Source organism: Lissotriton vulgaris, unplaced genomic scaffold (genome assembly GCF_964263255.1).
Source record: "Lissotriton vulgaris unplaced genomic scaffold, aLisVul1.2 SCAFFOLD_247, whole genome shotgun sequence".
NCBI classification, from domain to species: domain Eukaryota; kingdom Metazoa; phylum Chordata; class Amphibia; order Caudata; family Salamandridae; genus Lissotriton; species Lissotriton vulgaris.
In genome coordinates, this window is record NW_028255597.1 from 1,106,746 (window position 1) to 1,133,850 (window position 27,105).

The window sequence follows — 27,105 nt, forward strand, 5'->3', positions numbered from 1 at the left end:
CAGCAGGGGACGGTCCTCCACCCGAACCTGTCCAGTCTCCACCTCCATGCTTGGAGATTGAGCGGCGGCAGTTGAGGCCATTTGACTTGCCTCCTGAAGTCTGTGATGTTATTCTGGCAGCCAGGCGTCCCTCCACTAAGTCGGTATACGCCTGTCGGTGGAACAGATTTGTGGCATGGTGCACAGCAAAGGCTGTGGATCCTCTTTCTGCCCCTCTTTCGGAGGTTCTTCTGTTTCTTCTTTCTCTTGCCCAGCAGGGCTCTGCTCTGGGCACTATCAAGGGCTACCTTTCTGCCCTTTCAGCCTTTTTGAGGCTTCCTGATCAGCCTTCTTTGTTCAAATCCCCGATTGTAACTCGATTCTTGAAAGGCATCACTCACATGTTTCCACCTGTCCCGTTTGTGATGCCTCAGTGGGATTTGAACCTGGTTCTGACTTTCCTGATGTGTGCTCCCTTTGAGCCCCTTCATTCTTGCCCTCTCCGTCTCCTGACTTTAAAGACGGCTTTCCTGGTTGCCATCACCTCTGCCAGGAGGGTGAGTGAGCTCCAGGCTCTTTCTGTCCAACCTCCTTTCCTGTCCATTCATCCTGACAAGGTGGTTCTGAGGACTAGACCTTCTTTCCTGCCCAAGGTTGTTTCGGCCTTTCACATCGGGCAGTCCATCACCCTCCCTTCCTTCTTCCCGCCTCCGCATCCTTCAAAGGATGAAGAGCGGCTCCATCGTCTGGACCCAAAACGTGCGCTTTCCTTTTACATGGATCGCACTCGCCAGTTCCGGGTGGATGACCAACTGTTTGTTGGCTACGTGGGTGCGAAGAAGGGACGGGCGGTTTGTAAACGAACCATCTCTCGATGGGTCGTCCTCTGCATCAAAGCGTGCTACTCTTTGGCTCGGAAGGAGCCTCCTGTTGGGCTGAGAGCCCATTCCACTCGGGCCACGGCGGCTACTACTGCCCTGGGCCGGGGAGTCCCCTTGCAGGACATTTGCCAAGCGGCTACGTGGGCCTCGCTGCACACCTTTGCGAGGCACTACTGCCTGGACAGTCAAGTCCGGAGGGATGGCTTCTTTGGCCGTTCTGTCCTCCAGGACTTTCTGGTGTAGTTTTGTATTGGTTCGCAGACCCACCACCGGGGTTGGTATTGCTGGGGTATGTATTCTAAGGTAAGGAATCTAACACTAACGTGTTTCTTTCAGATGAACAAGTTACTTACCTTCGGTAACGATATATCTGTAAGAAACATTAGTTAGTGTTAGATTCCTTACCGAACCCACCCATCCTCCCCGTTCTGCGAACTGATACCTAGGGTTAAGGACATCCCTTTCAGGGCCCTAGTTTTACATGGCACCAGTGTTGGTTCTCTCATGGCTCTGTGTCTCCTGGCGCGGAAAAGCTGTGTACAAAGAACTGACGTCAGCGCGCGGAGGCGGCGTCTATATACTCCAGCGACGTCATCACGGCGCACAACGCCGACGACGGACGCGGAGCCGCAGGGGACGCCTGCAGACGACGCCTACCGACGCGCAGGGGTACTGCTACGCAAAAGTTTCCGGATCCAGACTGACGCCTGGGGATATTCTAAGGTAAGGAATCTAACACTAACTAATGTTTCTTACAGATATATCGTTACCGAAGGTAAGTAACTTGTTCGTCGATAGAGTGTCGGACGATGTACGCCTGTTGCAGGCCCTTAGGGAGTTGTTTAAGGTAAGGGCCATGATCTGGACCTCCAAGGGGGACCAAGATTTTGGGCGTGGAGATTGACAAGGTGGAATAGCCCAAAAATCATCCTCGCCCATAAGGGCACCCTCGCTCACTCCCAAAAGTGGCTCATAGTGACAGTTCACATCTCCAGCCACCAAAAGGTGGCAATTACTAGGCAGTGTACTCAGGAAATGGGATAAAGTATCAATGGTTGAGGACTCAGATGCCAGACTAACGGGGCGTGAATATACATTCACAATGGCTAGTTTAAAGGAATTTGACCATTTAATGACTATACACTGTATATCGTCAGAGTAAGTGACCAAATTCTCCGCCATACAAACAAGATGGAGAGCGACCCGGATGGTGAGGCCACCTGAAGGTCGTCCTTTCCCTCCCCACCTGGCAGGAACATGGCAAATCCTACTCTATAGTGTTCATCCCTGGCCCAAGTCTCTTGAAAGAGACAAATATCATAATGGTCCACCAGGGACCCCCACTCTGTACAATTTAATTTATGCGTCAGGCCCGCCACATTCCACGATAGTACTGTCATCGACCTCAGTGGAATAGCATTGCTGACGACTACAGCACTATCCATAGCTACTCCTCTGCAGGGATCCCGAGCGGGGGACTGCGCTATAAGAGGCAACACTGGTCTATCACATCTTCGGGATGTGGGGGTTTCGTCAGATTGACCTTTTTGCCACTAAAGAGAACGCGTACTGCCCAACGTTCTGCAGTCTTCAGTATCCGATGCAGGGAGTGTTGGGAAACTTGTTTCAATTGGATTGGGGCTCACAACTCCTATACGCATTTCTCACCATACCCTTGATATCTTGAGTTCTGAGGAAGATTCGCCAAGACCGGGCACAAGTCATTTGGATTGCTCCGGATTGGCCAAGAAGGGTGTGGGACACAGACCTTCTTCACCTCTTATCGCACCATCCGGTCCGTGTCTCACTCATGGCAGACCTCTTCTGTCAGTCTCAGGGGCAGGTTCTACGTCCCCCACCTCCAGAGCCTGCACCTCATGCCTGGAGATTGACTGGGGCAACCTGAATTCCTTCTCTCTCCCACCGGATGTGGTGGATGTTATTTTATTATCCAGGAGACATGCCACCAAATCTATTTATTTCTCTAGATAGTCCAAGTTTGTAAAGTGGTTTGGAGAGAGATCCATTGATCCTTTGAAGGCCCATTTAAGTCCCCCATTGTCATGCGGTTCGTTAAGGGCCTCACTAAGAGGTTCCCTCCCACTCCCTTTATTATGCCTCAGTGGGATTTAAATGTAGTACTTACTTTTCTGATGGGGTCTCCTTTTGAGCATCTTCCTAGTTGCCTGTTAAGACTTCTTACTTTCAAGACAGTTTTTCTGATTGCTTTTACCTCCGCCAGGAGGGTAAGTGAATTTCAGGCTCTTCTCTTTAACCCTCCCCTTTTAACCGTTCATGCAGATAAGATGGTTCTTGGGACCCCGGCAGCTTTCCTGCCTAAGAAAGTTACCCCTTTCCATCTTGGACAGTCAGTTACCTTGCCTGCCTTCTATCATTACCCTCACCCTTCCAAGAAGGAGGAGAGGCTTTACCGCCTGAACCCTAGAAGGACAGTCCGCTTCTACCTGTACAGAACCAGGGACTTAAGACTGGGTGACCAGCTCTTCGTTGGTTATGTTGAAGGATGAAGGGCAAAGCTGTCCACAAACAAACACTCTCCAGGTGGATCATCTTGTGCATCAATATTTGCTACGCCTTGGATAAGAAGGAGCAGCCCGAAGGTATTCGAGCGAAGACATTTTCTTCTACTTTGGCTAGAGGTGTCCCTGTTGTAGACATATGCAAGGTGGCAACGTGGGCCTTCCTCTACACTTTTGTGAAGCATTACTGCTTGGATTCTGAGGTTTGGAGGGATGGACATTTTGCACGTTCTGTGCTTGTGCTGCAGGATTTTTTGACATATGCAGGTGGACACCCTCCTCCGGGAGAGGAACTGCTTGGAGATTGAATTCAAAAGGTGAGGAATCCACAGACAAATGTGTCCATCAGAAGAACAAGTTTTTTACCTTTAATAGCACTTTTTCTGTTGGATACTGTATCTGCCTGTGGATTCCTAACTGACCCACCCGCCTCCCCATTGTCCACCTGCATATACCGAAAAGGTTCTTATTATTTGACCTTGTTTTTCATATGTTGTTTGCTTGTCATTCAGTTTGTTGTTAGGAAATGCTTTGATTTGAACTTTTCCTCTTTACCTATATACTGTATGTATTAGTGTTTATAGTTTGTATGTTGTATATACTTGCATTATGTTGTCGGTCCGCCCGTTCGCCTCGAGGGCATGGAAAAAATGGGTGAAACTGCCATCAGCACGCAGACGAGGTCTTCTTATGGCTGCGATGACGTCATGTGGAGTCGCCTGCGGAGCTGTTCTATTGTGACGTCCTCGTTGACCTGGGAGAACTAGACAAAACAAATCAAGTTTCTGTGAAATGCTGCCGCAGGGGGAAATTCAGAAGGTGAGGAATCCACAGGCAGATACTGTATCCACCAGAAAAAGCGTTACCAGAGGTAGGTAACTTGTTCTTCTTGTCCTTGACATATGCCAGGTAGCAATGTGGCCCTCACTGCACCACACATTTACTAAGCACTGCTGCATGGACATCCTTTGCCCATTCGGTTCTTTCTGCAGGACTTTTTGGTGAGTAATTATTTTGCAGACCCACCTCCAGGGAGGTGTTGCTTGGGTATCTATTCTAAAGGAGGGTAATCTGTGGCTAGAAGTTTTTATCAGATGAACAAGTTACTTACATTCTGTAACACCTTATCTTGTAGAGACTCTAGCTGCAGATTCCTTACCTACCCACCTATCCTCCTCTGCAAACAGATTTGTAGAAGAAAGACTGCTTCCCTTTTCAGGGCCCTAGTTTACACAATGTTGAGTTCTGAAAATACATATGTTTGTCTTGAATACTCCCTTTTGAATTTTGGTATACCTGTAGTAATTCAAACAAGCAAAAGCATCTACCTTAGCAGGATGGGATGTACACAGTAGAGCTACTTGCTACCAGTAGCTTGCAAGAATCCTGGATTAGAGCATATATCAATAGGCTTTCCCTTTCTCACAATTCGTGCACTTCCATCACACGGAGTTTAGAGGACAATACACAAAGGGCTGGCCCTACATCTCTCCATACCAAACCCACACAAAAGTACACATTAGCTCCCTCCACAATTTCAGAAGTTATCTCCACATTTGTTTTGAAAGATTGCACAGTTTACAGATCACAGTGCGGGGGCTTAAGGGGTCCTAAAAACAGCAGAGGGCGTCAAGCTGATTTTGTATTGTAAGGGGTGCTTGTAAAGCGCACTGACACCGTGGGTTTCCTGGCGCTGGTTGGATGCAGAGGAAACAGAGGGACTTGGCTGGATTGAGGGAAAAGCCATGTTTTTAGGGATTTGCGGAAGAGAATGAGAGAATTAGAGGTTTTGAGAGAGAGGGGGAAGGAGTTCCAGAGTTTAGTGGCCAGTAATGCAAATCTCCGGCCTCCAGATCTGCAAAGTTTGATAGGGGGGATGGACAAGAGGTGAAGGTGAGAAGATCTCAGGTTACGTGATGGGCAGTAGAGCCTGATGAGGGATTTCAGAAAAACGGGACAGGAGCCAGATAGAGATTTAAAGGTGAGGCAGCCGATCTTAAAGGCTGCCCTCGAGATGACAGGGAGTCAGTGCAGTTTAAAGAGAAGGGGTTTGGCGGATTGCCATTTCGGAATCCCAAGGGCCAATCTCGCCGCTTGATTTTGAACAGATTGCAGTCTGGAGAGAGATGTTTTAGGCAGACCGTGGTAAATAGAGTTCGAAAAATCCAAGCGGGAGAGGACGAGGGCCATGATAACTTGCAGAAGGGCTTCAGGAGTGAGGAGATAAGCCACCTTCCTGATCCTGCGCAGCTGGAACATGCAGGAGGAGACCACCGTCCCCACTTGGGGCCCGAGAGAAAGGCCGGAGTCAATAGTGACCCCGAGACTCTTCACCGAGGCCACGGGGGTGGGAGGGGGGCCGAGTTCTGCTGGCCAAAAGTGCGGACCCCAGTGGGTAGAGCTCCTGCCAGGAAGAAGGAGCTCCGTCTTTCCGGGGTTCAATTTGAGCTGGTTTTGACACATCCACTGGAGGATGTGGGACATAGCTGCCTGGAAATTAGGAATAGCAGAGGGGGAATTAAGAGGAAAGATGAGTTGCAGGTCGTCCGCGTAGTTAAAAACGGTGACGTCCCACTGCCTCAAAGAAAAAAGAAGGGGTCGAAGATAGAGGTTGAAGAGAAGAGGGGATAAAGAGGAGCCCTGGGGGACCCCACAGGTCGAGTGCTCCCTAGGGGTTCTGAAAGTGCCCAGGCTGAGGGTCTGAGACCTCCCGGTCAGGAAGGATTTGACCCATGCCAGCGCCAGGCCCTGGATGCCAGCCTGCTCGACACGGTGGAGAAGGATGTTGTGGTCCACCGTGTCGAAAGCGGCTGACAGATCTAATAACACCAAGGCCTGGGGGGATTTTGGACTAGTACAACATGAATCTAGTTCTACAGGGAACCTATTTTACATTATAACTTTTGCCTGGATAGGGGGCGCTAGGTGGCGCACGAGCGGAATGGCCGCGATTCCGGGAGTCTCCGCTGTCCAGCTTTTTCTCCTAAAATTAGCCTGTTCTACGTTCCCCTGAGACGACATGAACTGTTGACCTGGTTCGACTTGGGGCCAGTGGTGCCTATAACCTGCTTGCATCAACTGTCCTGCGGCAACTGGAGGTGATATTGCTGCCGTGCTAAGCCCGCGGAGTTACCTGGTGCCGCTGTGGAGCTTGGGGCGAAGAGCGGCTATTACGGGAGCGCCGCGGTCTCCATGTGGTGAGTGGGCCTCATGGGAGGAGTGCTCGGACGCTAGAGTGCAGCTGACTGTGAACGGCTGTGGAAGTAGGAAGACGCGTCGCTGGACTCCGGCGGGCTGCGCCGCGGCCTCGTCATAACGGGTGCTTGCAGCTGGCTGGTGCTGACAGGTGGAGGAGTGCAGATGCTGTGGGGCATTGAACGTGTTTCTAATATGGCGGCTGCCCTCATTGAGGCCTTGAGGGGATCGCGCCTGAGGCTGGTTGCTGTGATCAGTGCCCACCGGCCATAACTGCTGCAGATTTGATGGTGAGGACGAGGGGCCACTTTATCCTGATTGTCTAGCCTGCCGAGTGAATGAAACGGATGGCAGATAGTACGCGGGTATTACGGCTCCATTACTGGGAGCAGGACGTGTGAGGGTGCTCACCAGACCCCTCGACCTGAAACTTACCTGAGAGGTGTCAGGGGCAGAAGAGGTTGTGGCCTGATACTGGCTGGAGGGAGCTCAGGAATAATATAAAAGGAAACTGTTAGATGCTATTGGCGGATGGCACTGGGCCTAACGATCCCGAGAGACTTATAAAATGGCGGCGGCCACAGTGGGTGCCTGAGCTGATCACCCTGCAGGTGGCTCATTGAATTCATACTGCCTGGAGGTCGTCACGATTGCTGTGACTGTCACTGGGACTAACAAGTGCAAAGCTAAAAGTACAAGCGGATCTTTTACTCTAGAGCAGTTTGGATTCCTGTAGTCATTCGAAGGGTGCTTGTCTAACATTGGTGTGCGGGAGCTGACGGGAGGGACGCTGCGGACATTTTGGCACGGACTACGCAGCTTGCTGCTCTGCTGCCAGGACGGGCCTCTCGTGAGGAGTTACTATAAGGTTAGCCAGCTCTGTGCTGAGGTGGCTGTTGGGGCGTGCCATGGGCAGTCTGGATTCTTGTCAACCGCGCCTCACTTTCGAGGCGAAAAGAAATCCCAAAAAGACGCCTGAGGAGGAAGCGACTAAGCCGATGGAGGCATCGTCTGATAAAAACACTGGCACAGACAGCGAGTTGCACACTATACTTGCAAGAATGCGGCAGTGAATTGCAACAATAGCGGAGAAGGTAGATACGCTCACGACTCGCATGGATAATATCACACGCAAGCTGGACTACCACGACACCCGGCTCAAGGAGGCAGAGCAGCGGATCTCTGTCTCTGAAGATGTAACGGAACAATTGAAAAAAGCTGTGACTCAAATGGACAAGCTTATGCGAATCATTGATGCCAAGAACGAGGACATTGAAGCTCGCAGCCGCCGGAACAATGTCCGAATTTTAGGCATGCCAGAAAGTACCAACATGGGGCGCCTAGAACAATATGTCGAAAAAATGCTGACGGCAGTCACCGCTGATGGGGCCCTCTCGGCTCAATTTATAGTGGAGAGGGCGCATAGATTGCTTGGCCAGCGGCCGCCCCCCGGCGCCGCTCCTCGCCCTATTATAGCACGCCTTCTTAATTATCAGGATCGCGAAGCGGTCCTGAAGGTGGCAAGAGGTTAAACAACTTAATTACGGCGGAGTCCCATTCACCATATTCCCGGACTTCACAGCACGGGTGCAAGAAGAGAGACAGACGTTTAATGGAGTAAAGTAGAAGTTGTGGCAGGAGCAGGTGGACTATGCTCTATTGTATCCTGCGCGTCATCCACCAGGGAAAGCAAACTATCCATACTACGCCACAGTCGGTGGAGAAATTCTTGAAGATGCTGAAACGGCATAAGAATGTCCCGGATGAACAAGATGGACTGGAAGGGCAACCACTGTTGGATGTTGAGTGAGCACAAGTAGCTTCGAAGGGATGTACCCTGTGGGGTTGTGAATGTGTAATCATCAATGTGGAATAACTGCAAGACTGACTACCGCTGGAAGACTGTAATGTATAACAGAGTTTGCTTTATTGGGTTTTAGTGCCTATTGTTGATTCATATGCTAAGTTTGTTATGGGGAAAGTAGTATGGTATGTGACCTTAACCGGATGCCCTAGCTGGTAACAGGGACTAATAAGAGCTGGTGGTTCCCTGACTGGAAGCAAGGTTTCAGTGCATCACCTGAAGGTACACCCCCCATGGGAATACCCCTATTGCGTCATGGTTTGGGTTTGTTGGAGGGGGGAGGGGGAGGGTACATGGCTGGCATGATTGGGATGCTTCAGTGGGAGTGGGGCGGTGGGACTGGGAAAGCTTTTTCCATACAGGGGAGGCAGGTCATGAGTGTGGTCCGGGTACAAATAATGATTGGAGAGGCGGAAATGTATCTGACTGTCCTACAGGGCAAATTTATGGCATTTAAGAAACAGGATGGCAGGGACAGGGAGTGACTCGTCCTTATGACATGGAATACATGAGGGCTGAATGATGCGCGGAAAGGCAGGAAAATGATGGCATATTTGAACAGACTTAAGGTGCACATCGCACTGTTTCAAGAGACACATTTCCGCTCACAGCACGTTCGCTACGGGATGGGCGAGTGTCCGGTTATTTTCCTCATACTCGTCGTATGCTAGAGGCACTGCCATACTGATTAAACAAGCATTGGAAATGCAATAGGTCTCGCATTAGGAAAGTTTGAGCAATTGGTATTGTAAAGGACACTTTTTTTATTTATGTGTTGGTTTTGAAAATAGCAAAAGTAATAGCTTTGTCAGTTACAATGTCAATAGTTTTAACTTTCGCAAATGTGACACCTATAGCATTTGTAATGCAATGTGTGTTGTCTTTACGTGACTTAGATGTATTGATATTGCAAATAACAATGGCTTTTAATTTTGTAAATAATTAATACTTAAATAAAATTTATTGTAATTTATAATGGCAATAGCTTAAACGTTTGTAAATTAATTTTGTGAAGATTATGTTCAGTGTATTTTATTGTGACGAAAATCCAAGAACATTGCATTTGCACCTGGTGGTGGATGTGGTGGTGGTGGGTGTGGTGGATGTGGTGGTGGATGCGGTGGTGGTGCATGTGGTGGATGTGGTGGTGGTGGATGTGGTGGTGGTGGATGTGGCGGTGGATGTCATGGTGGATGTGGAGGTGATGGTGGATGCGGTGGTGGTGGTGGATGCGGTGGATGTGGTGGATGTGGTGGTGGATGTGGTGGTGGTGGATGCGGTGGAGCATGTGGTGGATGTGGTGGTGGATGTCATGGTGGATGTGGAGGTGATGGTGGATGTGGTGGATGCGGTGGATGTGGTGGTGCATGTGGTGGATGTGGTGGTGGATATCATGGTGGATGTGGTGGTGGATGCGGTGGTGGTTGTGGTGGTGGATGTGGCGGTGGATGTGGCGGTGGATGTGGTGGTGGATGTGGTGGTGGATGATGTGGGTGTGGTGGGTGTGGTGGATGTGGAGCTAGTTCATCCAGAGCTACTAGGACCCTCTGTCTCAATTTTATAAATATATATTATGTAGCTGTGCAGCCTTGATCGCTCCAATTTTACTTAATATGTAATCTTGAGTGAATATGTAATTTGTTAATCTGTAACTCACGTCCCGAGTAACTGCTGTACATATAAGTAGTGTTGTCTACTACCATGTCACTTTTTCCTTATGTAATTTACTTCGCTCTAGTCTAAAGCGCTCTGACAACTCTGGGTAAAGTACGCGCTATGTTAAAAACACATAAATAAATAAATTGCAATAGTCCTGTTAGGTTTTTGGTGCACGTCAATTTTTGTGTTCTATAACTGGATGCAATAAAGGAAAGCTGGGAGAGGAACCAAAAGTCAGGTTGGGTGGCACATACTATGGAAATCACAGAAAATGAGTTTACATATTTAAGCCACACCCTTAATTAAATAGGCCAAACACCTTTTGGAGACCCCCTCCCCCAAACACCTTTGCATCCGACTTATAGCCCAGTGACGAACAGTATTGGGAGGGGTGATCTGTTGGAATTGGAAAGGAGGGGGAATTTGTGAGGGAGAGCGAAAAAGAGCTGTAAAGGGAAGTGATGGGAAATTAGGGGTAGAGTAATTGAGCTGGGAGAAGTTCAAAGGGAGGCGAAAGAAGTGTGTGAGAAAGAGAGGGGAGGAGGAGGGAGGGGGCCGTCTGAGGCGAGGTGGCGTCGGTGCGGTGAGAGGCGGATGTGGGGCGACACAACAACAAAGAAGCAGCGAAAACAAAGCAACATATGGCTGGGGAGTTGCAAAGACCGTAAATTAATTATAAAGGGAGGTGAGATAATGAGAGCACGTGCTCAGTCCCCTTGAAGGGGAGGGGGCAATGGCGGGCGCGAGGCAGAGACTGCAGAGTGATGCGAGGCTCCGGCGGGGTGGAGTGTGCGCGAGAAAGATTGAAGGGGAGGGGGCAATGGCGGGCGCGAGGCAGAGACTGCAGAGTGATGCGAGGCTCCGGCGGGGTGGAGTGTGCGCGAGAGAGATTGAAGGGGAGGGGGCAATGGCGGGCGCGAGGCAGAGACTGCAGAGTGATGCGAGGCTCCGGCGGGGTGGAGTGTGCCTTACTGGCACTATTGTCTGTTTAACACATTCCCATTGCACATCAAGTTACACCATATCGGTCGTGTTCATATAATGAGAAAAATAGTCAAAGGTACATAGTCTGTGGTGCTAAATGGAAATAATAGATACGAGTGAACCTTCACCACTGTGTACAATCCTCATTGCGTGCCGCAAATGGCAACCGCAGTAAAAAAAATGAAGGAAACTTACATCCAAAATGTTTCACCGTTTTCTACCGGGTTCCCAAAAACAAAACAAGTATTGTCCGTATTGCGGAAACCTGAATGAAGAATAAATGAATATTGGAACAAAATACACACGGCTGCTCGTGATTCACCAACGTATATACGCGGTGCTTAACCCCGAGAAATTTACCTTCGATACACTGAAACACTGTTGTGCACTGTTTGGGTCTAATAGCTTTAACTGTGCTTCCAATTATAAATTGGTTGCATCCCTTAGGGCACACTTTTATGGTGCAATATACACAACCACTGTTTGGGTCTGCCACGCGAACCTGGAAGTTCTGAAAAAGAATGTATCCTATTCCGCTGTAAATGCCTCACTTCATCAACGCGAGTAGAAGTCTGCTCACCTCTAAAGTAAAGCTGAGGGTGCCCCTGTCAACCTTAAATGCGACGAAACGCTGAAGTGCAAAACATTAATATGCCACACGAACCTCCGTGTTCTGTTAAAAAAAAGAATACACTTTTATAAACCTGCTACGCTGCTAATGCTTCCCATCAGGAACACAAACAGCAGTCTGTGCTCACCTCCATAATCAAACTGAAGACGCAGTGTTCTCCTCGCGACCCGCGATCGGAAAGATACCGACCCAGTAACTGGATGGCGTTTACACCTGATGTCTCATCAACATAAACGACGGTACTGCATGATATGTACCCGTCTGCTTAAACTCACATAGCGGCCCTCTTGAAGTGGTATGAATACACTCAAATCTATCAAGCAAGTCTAAGAATCGCCACATATTAAAAAAATGCGACACAAACAAGACGGAGGGAAGGAAGATAAGGTGAGGGGGGAGGAGAAATGCGACACGGCGGGCAGGGGAGGGGGCGAGGGGGGAGGAGAAATGCGACACAAACAAGACGGAGGGAAGGCAGATAAGGGGAGGGGGGAGGAGAAATGCGACACGGCGGGCAGGGGAGGGGGCGAGGGGGGAGGAGAAATGCGACGTGCGGATGAGGGAACTGATGTGCACGCGCTTTTAAGCTCCATGCGCATTGAGCTTAAAAGTCACGGGCACTGCAAGGAATCGCCACGATTCCTTGCAAGTTAGTTAAAGAGTGGTTAAGCCCCCATAGTCTCGCAAGCTCGATGCGCATGCGCATCGACAGGCGAGACCTAAAAATCAATACAGTTTCTAGTTTTGGGAAAGGTACTTGATCCCTCTGGGAGATATGTTATTGTATGGGGAAGAATGGGGACTGACACTGTGACTATAGTAAATTGTTATGCACCCAATATTGATACGCCAGAATTTTTTACAAATTTTGTGGGGTCGGATTGTAAATATTGGATCTATGATACCAGCTCATGATAGGGCGGATGGAGTTGTACACTACAAGAGCCGATCTAGAGAAGCCCTGCAGGGTATTATGGAAGAGGGGGGCTTACTAGATAGCTGGAGATTTGTTTATCCACTGCTTAAGGAGGGTACGCACTTCACATCTTGCACTGGCACATGGGCACACCTCGATTATTGTCTAACCTCTAGGGGGCGGAGTATGGGTCTCAAAGGGGCTGAACATCTAGCCAGAACATATTCTGATCATAGTTCTGTATTGGTACAATTGAACATGCCCGGATGTGATAGACCTAGGCCACAGTGGCGTCTTCAGCCTAATGCATTGTTGGATGAGGTATTTAATATGGAACTTGGAGAGGAAATTGCGGCGTTTTTTCCCCCGCAACAAGGGATCGGTTGACAGCGTTGAAGTAGTGTGAGAGGCATTTAAAGTTACGGTCCGAGTGTACTGTATTTCTAAGAGCTTTGGGGTCTTGCAAGATATACAAAGGAAGATATGTACATTGGACCGAGAACTGAGGGGGTTGGAGGCCCTCATGGTGCATGGGGAGGCAGGACCAGCACACTTTGGCTTTAGGGTCAAGTTGTCAGAGTATGAGGTGGAGGCTGCGAGGGAGGCTAAGTTTCGGGGACGGCACTGGATAGCACGCAGGTACTGTGAAGGAGAAAGACCAGGGAAGGCATTGGCGGAGATCACTAGGAACCCACACTTCAGTAACACCATATTGGAAATTAATAAGCCAGATGGAGGGACATGCTAAGATACTGCGGGAATCTTAAAAGTGTTTGCAGCGCATTATGGTCAATTGTACACCACGCAGACTGTGGGAGAGGTGGAGTTTGAGGATTTCCTGGGGGATATTGCCCTTTGCTGGTTAAGCGACGTACAAAGGACATTCCTCAGTACCCCATAAGAGCTGGATGAGATAAGGGAGGCGATAATGTCACTCAAAAAAGGGAAGGCACCGGGGTTGGACGGTCTCCCCGCTGAATTCTATAAATGCTACATCGACATTATGGCTGCGGTGCTGCGGGAGGTGTTTGAGGAGTCGCTAGAGGTGGGGGTCCTGCCCCGCTATATGCGGGAAGTGGTATTACTTCCCTCTTGAAGCCCGGGAAAGCTCCCGCTGTCTGTGACTCATACTGTCCATTGTCGCTGATTAACTGCGACACAAAGATTTTAGCTAAAGTTTCGGCTTCTCGTTTGTCCCTCCTGATGACAAAAATTATACTCGCGGAACTGAGCTGATTCGATTGTTCTGGGGTGGAAAACAGCCGCGGCTCAAGTGGTCGGTCCTGGCGCAGCCTTATGATAAAGGAGGCTTTGATATCCCAGATTTTAAAGTATACTATCTAAGTGCGCAGGCTCATTACGCCTATCACTGGATGGCGCCTATGCCTTTTATGCCCCAATAAGCAGCAGAGGACTGGGTGGCTTATCCCCTACCCCTGAGTGGCCTTATACATGGCCCAGTTGAGGCTTTGGAGACTTCACCCACGATGGTGACATGCACGATTGATGCTTGGAGGCGAATAACAACACTCTTGCAAATGATATTGCTTTATTCGGCGCAAATGCCACTAACCTACCATCCCAAACTGGTATTGTTGCAGGAAAAGGGGTTCCAAAGGCTCTGTGGGTGCCTCAAAGTCGTTACAATGGGTGATCTGTTTCTGGAGGGACAGTTTCGGTCCATGACCCTGTTTGTTGAGTTCCATGAATGGGATGCACTTGGTATCTAGTATTTATGGTAGCATTAGGGCGCAGAGGCAGGAGTTTGAGGGGTCAGCTCGTTTGCGATGGGGTGAAGATCTGGGCGGGGAGATTCCTGATGCACAGTGGAGCTATTGTTGTGGGGTCACAGCCCATATATCAGCTAGCTGCAGACTCAAGATTATTCATTATAGGTTCTTGCAGAGACTGTATTATACACCGGCTAAGAAATATAGATTTTAATTATCTGACACTGATAGATGCGAACGATGTAAAGAGGCAGGAGCTGTTTTTTTGCATCTGGTGTGGGAGTGTCCTGCTGTGTGGAGATACTGGACGCAGGTGCACAAGGCTTTGGAGGCCATGGTGGGGGTCACATTGGAAAGGGATCCATTGCTAATGCTGTTAGTTTATACTATGCAAACACCCAAGCAAGCAATACAGAAAGTTCCTAGACATCACCCTACTACTGGCTAAACGGCAAGTGGCCTGCCGCTGGGGACGTGGGAGGGCCCCAAAGTTTAAGGACTGGCTCACTGATATCATCTATTGTCAGGAGCAAACTTCCATTTATGCTGAAACGCAACCGCTGGCAAGGAGGCCTAGAGATATTTGGGAGCCACTAAAAACTTATCTTGTGAGCGCTGCGGGATTGGATTCAGAAGGGTCGCTACATGGTAATACCCCAGATAATGGACACCGGGAGGGAGTGGCCGTACTGTCATAACTTGTCCTTATTGGCCTATGTTATAGTGGATGTGCTGTACGGAGAGTTTTGGGATGTACTGCACTGATATCGAGGAAAGTGGCTGTTTCGGGACCCTTGCTGCTATGCTCTATACTGCTATGGAATATCTTTTTTCCCTGACAGAATGTATACATGTTCAGCTAGCACTGTGACATCTGACCTGATTTGCTCTGCCCAGTTTTTCCTCCCGAGACTGTACATTGTTATTGATAGTGATGCCATGTACGAATTATTATCATTTCTTGTTTCTATTTTTGATACCTGATGTTGCATATTGTGGACCACACGAAAATTTACCTCTATGTACTATTGCAAAATGATATAAATAAAGTTAAAAAAAAAAACTTTTGCCTGGATTGCAGGCAGATCAGCTGGCATCTGTGGACCTCCTAGATGCAACGTTCTATGCGTTTTGAAAGAGCACCAGAAAAATCTCTGTTTTACCATTGCAAGTCAACATTGCCATTTCACGTTTCCCATTGGACATCCTTTATGCCTCAAGTTTATTTTTAAAGATGGTCTTTGTAGTGCCTTGTAATTTTAGACTTCATTCTCTTACATAGACTGTTGGCAGAACAGAGCTCAATTTTCATGGGATGTTTACAAATGCCTTTATATTATTTGCACCAGTCTTCCGGATGTGTGGTTCTTATTCAACAACCAAACACTCAGACAGCAGAAAGAAGGGAGGGGTGGACAAATATTGCCTCCTGCAGAATGAAGAGATCCAGGAGAGCTCGAGACCAGTCAGTCAACACACTAGTGGTCAGTAGGTTTTCAGGGAGAAACTCTAAGGTGCCCTCTGGGTGCATTTCTTAATAAATCCAACACTGGCATCAGTGCGGGTTTATTAAGACAAGAAGCTTGGTACCAAACATCTGTATGTACGCCATCACATAACTGGGGAACTCGTAATCATGAGTGTTCAGCCGATGTACTTGGTATGGCTTCCCTTTGGATTTGTGGTATCTAAGGGTGAACTTAGACATCACAGAGACACATCCACTCACCCAGATATGCTAGTGACTTACCTATACCACATGCAGTGCTTTGCAGGCATGGCACACAGGCATTCCTTTGCACTAAGACATGCAGGCTGCAATGGCAATTTGCATGAGCCCTGGTGAGGTCTCTTCCGGTGGCACAATTCGTGCTGCAGCCCTTAGGGCCCTCTTTAGACCCCATGCCGTAGGTACCAGGGGTATCATTTACTAGGGTCTTACATGAAGTGTAAAGTGGTGTCAATTTAGGAAAAAAACACTGTTTCTGGGTACCTGGTTAGCAAGAACATAGTAAACTTTCAAAGTTGCATCAGTTACGAGGCAAACTGTGGTGGGTAACTGTGTCAAAAGGGGCGTTTTCTTTTCCTACACAGGTGATTTGTGTCTGATGCAAATAGACTGGACAGTGGAAACCTGCAATTGGTGAAAATGGAACTATGACCTTTGTTATTCATTTTCTGCTCTTGAAAACCATAATACAAGTTACAACAATCTTGCGTCTCCCCTCGAGATGGAAATCTCTGGGAAGATGATGTCTAGAATGGCATAGATCCATAGCTAAATAGCCGGAGGACTGTACCTGCAAATTCTTTCTGCAAATAAGACATTATCAGAGGACTTGGACTACTGTTCTGTAAAGAAAAATGGTTTTAAACTCCATATGGTTTATGTATTCTGTCATTACCTGACCTGTCCGTAGTGGGTACAGCAGTCTGTCCACTGTATAAAGAAGAGTTGGTCAACAACTTTCTGCAAGTGTCTGATGAACAGACATTTGTCCTTTCAGGAGATTCTGAACCCGAAAGCAACGCAGGTGAGAATCATCATTATTTTCTGAAATAATTAACTTTTGGGATTGCGGGTCCCAATGGTCAACCAGATAACGTTGCCCTCATTTTTAAGCAAGATGGACTTTATGGATGCAGGAAGGCACAAAGCATAGGAAGACTTGAAATCATCATTCTAATATTTTAATTCCCAAAGGAAAATCAAGTTTGGTGTCTTGACTCCATTCTGCCCAAAAGAAGTATAAATCCATGTGGTGTCGTAAGAACAGCTCCATCAAACTGCATTCTCTGGTGTAAAATAAATTGAGACTTTTCGATGCTTACTAAACTAATGTACACCTAGATTGGTTAGAATAAAAAATAAATCATTTGTGCGGAGACAAAGGACGCCACTTAGCATTATTGTAAGAGCAAGCAGCTTTCTTTGTCATAGCACTCTTGACTCTATCCTCAATTCTTTATCCTTTGGATGATGTCTTGCCTCATCTGGAAGATTGTGTGATCTTCGTTTATTTCTGTAAACATCAACTCTCAGGTACCAGTGTCTAGTTTTCCTAAATAGAAAGAGTGCAGAGGCAGAGGCTTGACAGATTTCCATCGTAAGCATGAACTCTCTTGTAGTGTCAGCCAAAATAATTAGTTTATTAATTCAGAGCTCTAAACTTGTAGCTTGAAAGAACTTACGCTTTTAGCAAATCAAATTCTCTCTATTATTTATGATTTTCTTACTGTTTACAGTAAAGCAGCAAAAGCTATAATTGCCAAGTAGAAAGGCTGTGGGATATTAATGGCTTACAATATGAGAAGACATTAACCTCCACTCATCTGAACCAAGATAAAGTCTGTGGCTTATCAGTATATGTACCTATTGTGGAGATTTGCTAAGCAGCTGCTTGGGCTAATCTACACAATGCTTCTGAGCACCTTTCTCCTGTGCATGTGCATCCTTCACCTAGGAAGCTATCCATATCCAGGATGCTTTAAGTCCGGTGTGGTATATGCTTGCCCCATCCAGTGATCTTAGCCCATTCAATCCAGCCTCCAACCAGTTCATAAAGTAAGAGCTGACTGGAGTGGCAGAAAAAGAAAAAATAACCATCATGGTAAATAAGGTGTTCTTCAATTTAGCTCTCCTTCTTTTAAAATTCTTTTCAACCATTCCCTCATTAATGATATGCCTTGCTACAATCTTGTATGGCAGGAAAAACATTTGGATAATGGGCTGTGGTGGTTGGTGATTCACAGTAAAGCATTCAGGCTGGATCTTGTGAAAACTATCTTTTGGAGAAGCAGTTTTTTGGGTCCTGCCTATGTGCAGCTAATCCCAACCAGTTGTAAAAGGCAGAGCCAGACATATGTACAGAAATCACCATGATGATAGGTTTTTCATTTCCTTAATTCAGTTAATAAGGGGACTGCAGGTGCTCTTTGATTACCCAGCTATCATTGGCAACAAGTGAACACTGAAGGCCGAAAAAATAAGGGGATTTTTAAGAGATTGTCCTGCAAAATATTAAAATCCATGAAAGGTTTTGTTGTATTTTAGCAAGCCTCACAAAATGCTTTGCTTTATTATTTCATTATCACAGTACTTCAGGCAACTGGCTTTGGGTTTTGAAGGATTTCAGAAATGGAGAGCACTTCTTGATAAAAGAATTTTATTTTTCATTCTGCAGGTGCCCAGTCTGATCAAGGCTATGGCTCCAAGGATGAACTTGTGAAGGATGATGCAGACTGCACGAATGCTACTGGATCGCTTATCGAAATTGATTCGGTTACTAAAGCAAAGGACCAAGCAAGAGGTAGTTATTCAATGTTAATATTTTTCAGTGGAAGTATAGTCTGTGTCTCACTCTTGTTACACTCTGCCTGATTTCTATGATGCTTTGAGACCTTATTTCCGTGCTATTGAAAAGTACATGGATAGATTCAGTTGGTTGTATAAAGAATATGGTCCATTTTGCACCACATCCGTTTAAATCATATAAGGCAAGACTGTAAAAAGGAGCTAAATATTGAAGTCCAATGCTTATATTTACCACTTAAACACTACTGACCCTTCCCCGCCCCATAAATTTCCAACTTGATTACTTTTTTATTTAGTGCAACATATTTAAGTAGCAGTTCAAAGCCCTCCTCAATAATTGTGTGTGTATGTTTGAAGCATGCGAGGCTCTAGATGCACATGGAAAAAATACGTGTGTGGGAGGGTCTAGGGGATAGTATTTATAGACCAACTTTACTCCACACCCCCAATCCAAAACTTGCACAGATACCAGGAGAAGTCAGTCTATTGCTATGACAAAACAACCTTGTCAGCTCTAGGGAAACTGTCCACCAGATGCAGATAGCTTGGCTCGAGATAAGTCTCCATCAGTCCACCCATTTGGCGGAACTTCGTCATTTGGAAGACTATGAGAGGGAGGTCAGATGTAACCAAATGTTGCACCAAGGCTAACATAAATAGATACCTGACCAGATACTCTCAGTGTTCTCAGCCAAAGTAGTTGTTCAAGATATGAGACAACTGATGGAGTGCAGTGCTCGTTAAAAACAGGTGCAGTTTAAAAATGACTATGAGGAAAAAAATACGTTTATTGAGTATTGTCCACATGTCATAAGATAAAAATAGATTGCCTGATAGTGTGTAACAAATTTACTATCTCCCGGCGAGTAGTGAGGTCGACATGTTTCAGCCGTATGGCAGCCTCGCCCGGCTTTCTTCAGGACCTAATGGTTGTTGAAAATGCTACTGCAAAGAAAGCAATCAATGTAGAGTTTTGTACATAGTGATTTGCGCGTGAAAGAAAATAAATCAGTGGTTTGTTACCACCCTACCCGACATGATTCTCATGTGTATGTAGGTAAGAACATTATCTTCATTCCTGAAACACAAAAACTTTGTCAATACAAGGGTCAAACTAATACTGGTGGACAGGAAAAACGTAGAGCTTAGAGGTTAGAAAGTCAAAAGAAGTCGATTTGGAATTTTAATCGACCATGCCAGTTCGTTATGTAACTTTAATAAGGCAATTTTATATTATTAACAGTAAATTGGTACTCACCCAGCTTTCTGTGGGAGTACGCCTCACCTCAACCGGCAACTGCTCGGTGATAAGAGGCCCCGCTCTATTCGAAGGTAAAACAAGGAAAAATAAGGTGATTGTCTCATCCTTCTTATATCCTAATGTTTATACTCATAAAATCGAAAATTACAAAAACCTAAATCAAAAAAACTAAAACCATGGTGCTCCACACCATGAGTAACAACAGGCTGGCATTTGACGTGTGTAGTTAAATCTGAAATAGGTTCAGTTGGATGGTGTCTAATATAAGTTCATATAGGCAGGTGCTCAACACCTATAGCATTGAAATTTGTGTCTATGTCTTGTTAAGATGATTGCCTACATGGTATGCCCCTTCCTACTATGGAAAAAGGCCCAAGGGCAATGGGTGGACACAATGAAAGGCTATCCTTAGCACATATGCTGATGGAAATAAAGTATATGCAAGTATTGCCAAAATCCATTTATAGTATATGCCTGTAGTTTTTAATTAAAGAATCTATATTCTTGGTTGGTCCAATATAAAGTCAAAAGATGACAGAGACCCCACTTGACATAACAAAACAGTTAACAAAACCAAACACAGAGCCTCTTACCTTTCCGTCGGCACCTCGTTACGATCTGCGAGCAGTGTGGAAGGTACCGATGGCAGGTCGAGCTCTCCTGTTATACTCCTACTGATTGGCCCAATTAGTCTGAATTAGATCTTCGACCAATCCTATTTGGCTCAATTTGTAACGCGCCAGAACTGTGGTTACCCGAGCGTCATTCTCTGGCGCTTTCTCATTTCACTCGCCCTTTTGTGCGCATGTGCCGAAAGAAACTACTGCCCTTTTGGAAAACACCCTAGAGCAGACGGAATCGGGATACCCATCTAACGCGCTTGCACATAAGTGAACCACCATTCTATTGCGCAAGCGCGCTTGATGTAGTATTGGCAGCGTCAGCTCTGGTTGTAATATGAGGTGGTATCGGAAGCGTAATTTCGGTGCTAGTGTTCGTATAATCGGGCTACAAAGTGTGTAGTATTATGATTGCCGAAATTACTAATCAAATTAAAGCCTATAAGTATTTGTGGAGTATTCTGGTAACCTTGTTAGTATAATCGGGCTACAACGTGTCTAATATTGTAATTACAGAGATTTCTGATCAGTATAAAGCCTATAAGTATTAGTGGAGTATTCTTGTTGGGATAGTGAGATAATCTATCCGCTGTCGTTGATTATCAGAGATTGTTCAAATGGGACATATTTATGAGAGCAATGATTAGTGTGGGCTCTGTACAGCCAATAGTAATGTGAGTGGTTTCATTCTGATATTGTTCATTGTATTAAAACTATGGGGCTAATCTCAACCCCACGAACAGTTTGGCAAAAGTATAAAAACGAAGGTTTAAAGCCAAATATGTTAATGTTATTATTGGTGTCACTCACGTTTATAGGACTATTTACAACTCACATCATACCTGTTTCATGTACTACAGGTTAGTCAGGCTTGATGTCTTGAGTTAGGGATACCTTCCCTGGCTGGTGTTATGTCCTGGTGATACAGTACAGAGCCAAATTATATAGAGACCCACGGAATATTGTCGTTCAGGCCTGCTGTAAAGCTTAAAACTGATACAGCAGGCCTGAACGACAATATTCCGTGGGTCTCTATATAATTTGGCTCTGTACTGTAAATATGTTCTACAAACATGTCTGTATAGTGAGTTTACAAATTACCAGGACATCCCAGAATGCACTGCAGGTCCCTTTTACTTTCAGTTCTTTTTTCCGGCTCCTGCAAGCAGGACCCTGGAGCATTGAGCTCTCCCTTTTCAAGGGTTTATTAGTGATTTTTCACTTTTGTTTCAAGTTGAGTACTTTGTGGGTCTTCTTGTTTATTGCACCCTTTTGATGTCAAATATGCCTGCATTATTTGACAAATGTCCGGAGTGCTCCAGGAAGAAGGCCAAATCAGATCCCCATGAGGTGTGTTTCCTCTGCCTTCCCTCTTCCCATGTCCCAGAGGAGTGTGTGATTTGTCAGGGCTTCTCTGGCAGGACCCTGAAGGACAGAAAGAAGATCAGGCTTCAGGGACTTGAGGAAAGAAGGCTAAAGGCGCAAGGTGGGTCTGGAGGGGCTTCCTCTGCCCGTGCTGAGGCCTCTGGGGGGCTCCCCAGGGGCAGGAAGACCAGCAAGCGTTCCCATTCTCCGTCTGGGTCGATTGCACCGACTAGGGCGTCTAGAGGGATGATTACGGTCTGTTCCCCGTCTTCTGGGGCGAAACGACGTCGACGCTCGATGTCGAAGGAACTGAACAGACCGCCGTCGAAGTCTCCTGTGACGATTTCATTGTCGAAGTCGTCGAGTGATCGACGTCGAAAGGCCCGGCGTCGGCGCTCGCCGTCGAGGCGACACCGCCGTTCGCCGTCGGCGGAAAGGAGAGAATCGCCGTCGAGGGGATCCTCGTCGTCGAAGAGAAGATCGCTGTCGAGGCGAAAGAGGTCGCCGTCGAGGCGAAAGAGGTCGCCGTCGAGGCGAAAGAGGTCGCCGTCGAGGCGCAGGAGGTCGCCGTCGAGGCGCAGGAGGTCGCCGTCGAGGCGCAGGAGGTCGCCGTCGACCTCGCGCAGGAGGTCGCCGTCGAGGCGCAGGTGGTCGCCGTCGAGGTGCAGGAGGTCGCCGTCGAGGCGAAGGCGGTCGCCGTCGAGGCGAATGCGGTCGAGGCGAAGGCACTCGCCGTCGAGAGAGAGACGGTCGACGCCGAGGAGAAGACGCTCGCCGTCCAGTCACCGTTCTTCGACGCCGAAGAGACGTGGAAGGAGGTCTGGCACCATGGGAGGCTCGCCAACGTCCCAGGCTGGAAAGGAAGGCGGATCACCGGGTTCGGTGTATTCCATGGTGTATACCCCGTCACAGAGGCCGGTTACACCCCCGCCTCCATTACCGAGGGGGCTCCCTCCAAGGGCCCCTACTCCTCCTCCTCTACCACCTCCTCCTCAACCTATACCTCGACCTCAGCTGCCGGCAGACAAGCCGCCTCCGGTCCCTCCGAGGTCGGTCTCACTGCCCAGACTTCCGACCCCTCCCAAGGGGACCCCTAAGCCGAAGGCACCGGACAAACCAAAGTCGCCCGCTCCGGTGGAACCAGCGGATCGACCGAAGCCAAGGAAGTCACGATCACGCTCCGGACGGAGAGGGAGATCGAGGAGTCGACGTAGATCCTCCACCAGGTCAAGACGTCGCCATAGGAGGCGTGGATCTAGGTCCTGCACGGACTCCGTCAGGGCCAGGACCTATGTAACGACTTTGTCGGAATCCCCAGGGTCAAGGGTGTCTCCGGTGGACGACATCAGCACGTTCCAGGATGTTCTCCTGAGTGGGGCGGTAAAATTGGAAATCACGGTGACGGCTCCAACACCCACAACGTCCGTGATATTTGAGACGCTACACAAGAAGCATTTGTCTCGCCCTCTACTGCCAGTAGTGCCTGGTTTGGTAGAGCCTGCGGAGGAGCTGTTCCTAACGCCAGCGGTGGTGAAGGCCGCTCCCTCCCGACTTCTGAAGAAGTACAGGGCCCCGGATTCGGACCCGGCATTTCTGAGGATAGATCTGGTGCCTGACTCTGTTATAGTGACGGCGGCACAGGAAGTTACATTCTACCTCCCCGTCCTCAACCGTACCACCCGATAAGGAGAGCCGATGGATCGACTCAGCTGGTAGGAAAGCTTGTGGGACTGCATCCACGGCCATGAAGGCGTCCAGCGATGCGGCGTTGCTAGGGCGGTATGACCGTGCCCTGTGGGACTCCCTGCAAAAGTTCACGGAACTTCTGCCACGAGACAAGAGGGAGGAATCCAAGAGATACTCAGAGGGGATGCTGGTTTCAAACCAGGTCATCAGTGCGGCTGCGGATGTCTCTCTCTTGGCTGCTAATGGGTACTGTCATGGGATCAACCAGCGGCGCCATGCTTGGCTCAGGCTCACATCACTCAAGCCGGAGGCCCAGCAGCGGGTGGCCAATCGGCCCTTTTCCGGGGACACCCTGTTCGGAAAGCATGCCGATGATGAGATGGCCCGCATGAAGGCGGAGGCAGAGACCCTGATGGATGTGGGCTTGGAGAAGCCCAAAGAAAAGAAGTCCCACCGCCCGTTCCAGAGACGGTTCGGTGCACAGGGAAGAGGACGAGGGCAGTCTTCGGGGCAGCAGCAACAACAGCAGCAGTTCCGGAGACCCTTCCAGAAGCGCCAGAAGGGTAGAGGGGGACAGCAGTCCTCTACAGCGAACAAGGGCCCGGCCGGGTCGCGACCCTGAGCTGTTACTTCCCCTTCATCCGTTACCCGCTCCGGTGGGGGTAAGCGTTCAATTTTTTCTGGCAGAGTGGAGAAAAATTACTCGGGACAAGTGGGTGCTGAATATTGTTTGCAATGGATACAGTTTAAGGTTCACCAGCCCGCCTCTATCAATTCCTCCGGTCAGCTCTCAGTTTCAACTGCGCGAGCTCCAGGCGGAGGCCGATATCCTGTTAAGGAAAAGGGGGATAGAAGACGTACCTCTGTCTCAAAGAGGAAGAGGTCTGTACTCCTGGTTCTTCCTGGTTCGCAAGAAGGACAAGAACGAGTTCAGGCCCATTCTGGACTTGCGACAGGCAAACAAGTGGATTCGCAGAGAAAAGTTTCGCATGCTGTCGTTGCATCAGATGTATCCTCAGTTGCAACAGGGAAACTGGCTATGTGCAATAGACCTACAGGATGCGTACTTCCATGTGCCCATTGCACACAAACACAGGAAGTTCCTGCGATTACAAGTCGGCACCAATCATTATCAGTACACAGTACTGCCATTCGGGCTGAAGTCTGCGCCCAGAACATTCTCGAAGTGCATGGCAGTGGTAGCAGCACACCTAAGGAAGAACAAGGTGTTTGTCTACCCGTACCTGGACGATTGGTTGATCAAGGCCTCCTCCTTCTCGGAAGCTCAAGCACACTTCCAGAAGACGTGCGTTCTCTTGAACAAGCTGGGGTTGCACATCAACATGTCCAAGTCTGTCCCGACTCCGGTCCAGTGCATCCAGTACTTGGGAGCCACCATCAATACGCTGTCAGCAAGCGTGTCTCCTTCGGAGGAGCGAAGATTATCACTCCTTCGGAAGGCTCAGGCTCTTATGACCACTCCATTTACAACAGTGAGGACGGTGTCTTCTCTACTGGGATCGATGGTCTCTTGTATCTTCCTAACGCCACCCGCACAACTGCACATGAGACCGCTGCAGGAGTGCTTGGAGGATCAGTGGGATCAGAGGAAAGGGTTTTGGTACGACAAGATACGACTGTCTCTGCATGCTCTTCAGTCTCTGAAGTGGTGGTGTTCAGCGGAGAATCTCCTCAGAGGGGTTCCCTTTCACAAGGACATTCCCACTCAGACTATAGTGACGGATGCTTCTCTCCAGGGCTGGGGAGCGCACTCCGGAGACTTACAGATTCAAGGAACGTGGTCACCGACGGAGTCCACGTATCACATCAACTTCCTGGAACTCAGAGCTGTTCACTTGGCACTGAAGGCCTTTCATCCGTCCTTCCAGACCAACTCTCTGCTTGTACAGACGGACAATACGACCACGATGTATTACCTCAACAAGCAGGGGGCTCGAGATCACGCACTCTGTCGCAGGAGGTGCAGGCGATCTGGCGATGGCTTCTGGCAAGAGGACTGACGATAACGGCTACCCATCTACCAGGTGTGCAGAATGTTCAGGCGGGCGCACTGAGCAGACGGATTCAGGAAAACCATGAATGGGTCATAAACGACGAAGTACTAGGTGAAGTCTTCGCAAGGTGGGGTACTCCAGACATAGATCTGTTCGCCACACCCGAAAACAGCAAATGCCGAGACTTCGCCTCCAGGTACTACCAGCAGGGGACGCTGGGGAATGCGCTATGGATCAACTGGTCGAACAGCTTTCTGTACGCTTTTCCACCCATTCCCTGATTCCGGCGGTGCTCATCAAGCTGTCCCAGTCCAGGGCACAGATGATCTTGTTTGCCCCGGAATGGCCCTGGCAGTGGTGGTTCACGGACCTGCTTCACCGGTCTCTCCTTCCTCACATACGGCTGCCATGCAGGCTGGACCTTCTCACAAAGTTCGGGGGGCAGATGTTGCACCCCAACCTCTCGTCTTTGAGTTTCGCGGCATGTCTCCTGAGAGTGCAATATGGCCATTTGAATCTACCCGAAGATTGCATGGACATACTGAAGGAGGCTAAGCGACCTTCCACTCGGACTTCTTATGCTTACAAGTGGAAGAGGTTCTGTATCTGGAGCAAGTCCAAGAACTATGACCCGACGACATGCAAGGAAGACGTCATCCTTCCTTACCTTCTACATTTGGCGCAGTCTGGCCTTAATGTTCATTCCATTAAGGTTCATCTCGCTGCATTGACTGCCTACAGGAAATGCCCTTCACAGACTTCCTTCTTCCAGATCCCTGTGATCAAAGATTTTTTGGAAGGCTTGAAGAAAGTATTCCCTCCTGTCCGGCTTCCTTCACCTTCGTGGGAATTGAATGTGGTGCTGTCCAGATTGATGAAGGAGTCTTTTGAACCTATTCATAAGGCTTTGTTGCAGCACCTGTCCTGGAAGGCGGCGTTCCTCGTGGCCATTACATCGCCCGCAGGGTGAGTGAAATTCAGGCGTTGTGTTGCCAAGAACCTTATACTGTATTTCATGCTGCTACGGTTGTTATGCGTACTCACCCTAAATTCCTTCCCAAAGTTATTTCTGATTTTCATGTCAACCAGACCATAACTTTACCTACGTTTTTTCAGAATCCTTCATCTCCAGCGGAAAGGTCTTTACATTCCCTGGATGTTAGGAGGGTGTTGAAATTTTATCCGGATAAGACCATAGATATTCGTAGGTCGTATCCAATTGTTTATCAATTATGGATCAGTCAGGACGGGTCTTGCTACCTCTAACAGTCCATATCTAGGTGGATTGTGTCCTGCATACAGCTGTGTTACCAAAAGGCTAATAAGACCGTAGGGGGTAAACCTAAGGCTCAATCCACCAGGGGTAAAGCTGCCACGACGGCTTTGCTCCGTAATGTTCCAATTGCAGAAATCTGCAAGGCGGCCACTTGGAAGTCGGTCCATACCTTTGCTAAGCATTACTGC

General features: G+C 48.2%; 1 protein-coding gene across 2 annotated transcripts in view; it reads left to right on the forward strand.

Annotated features, from left to right (window-relative positions):
• DENND4C (DENN domain containing 4C) overlaps positions 1–27,105 on the forward strand; it is a 1,503,495-nt gene that overhangs the window by 924,814 nt on the left and 551,576 nt on the right. For both annotated transcript variants that reach the window (XM_086951990.1, XM_086951991.1), the window contains exon 22: positions 18,564–18,689. In XM_086951990.1, the coding sequence (XP_086808116.1) occupies positions 18,564–18,689 (126 nt within the window). The remainder of the gene's footprint in view (positions 1–18,563; positions 18,690–27,105) is intronic.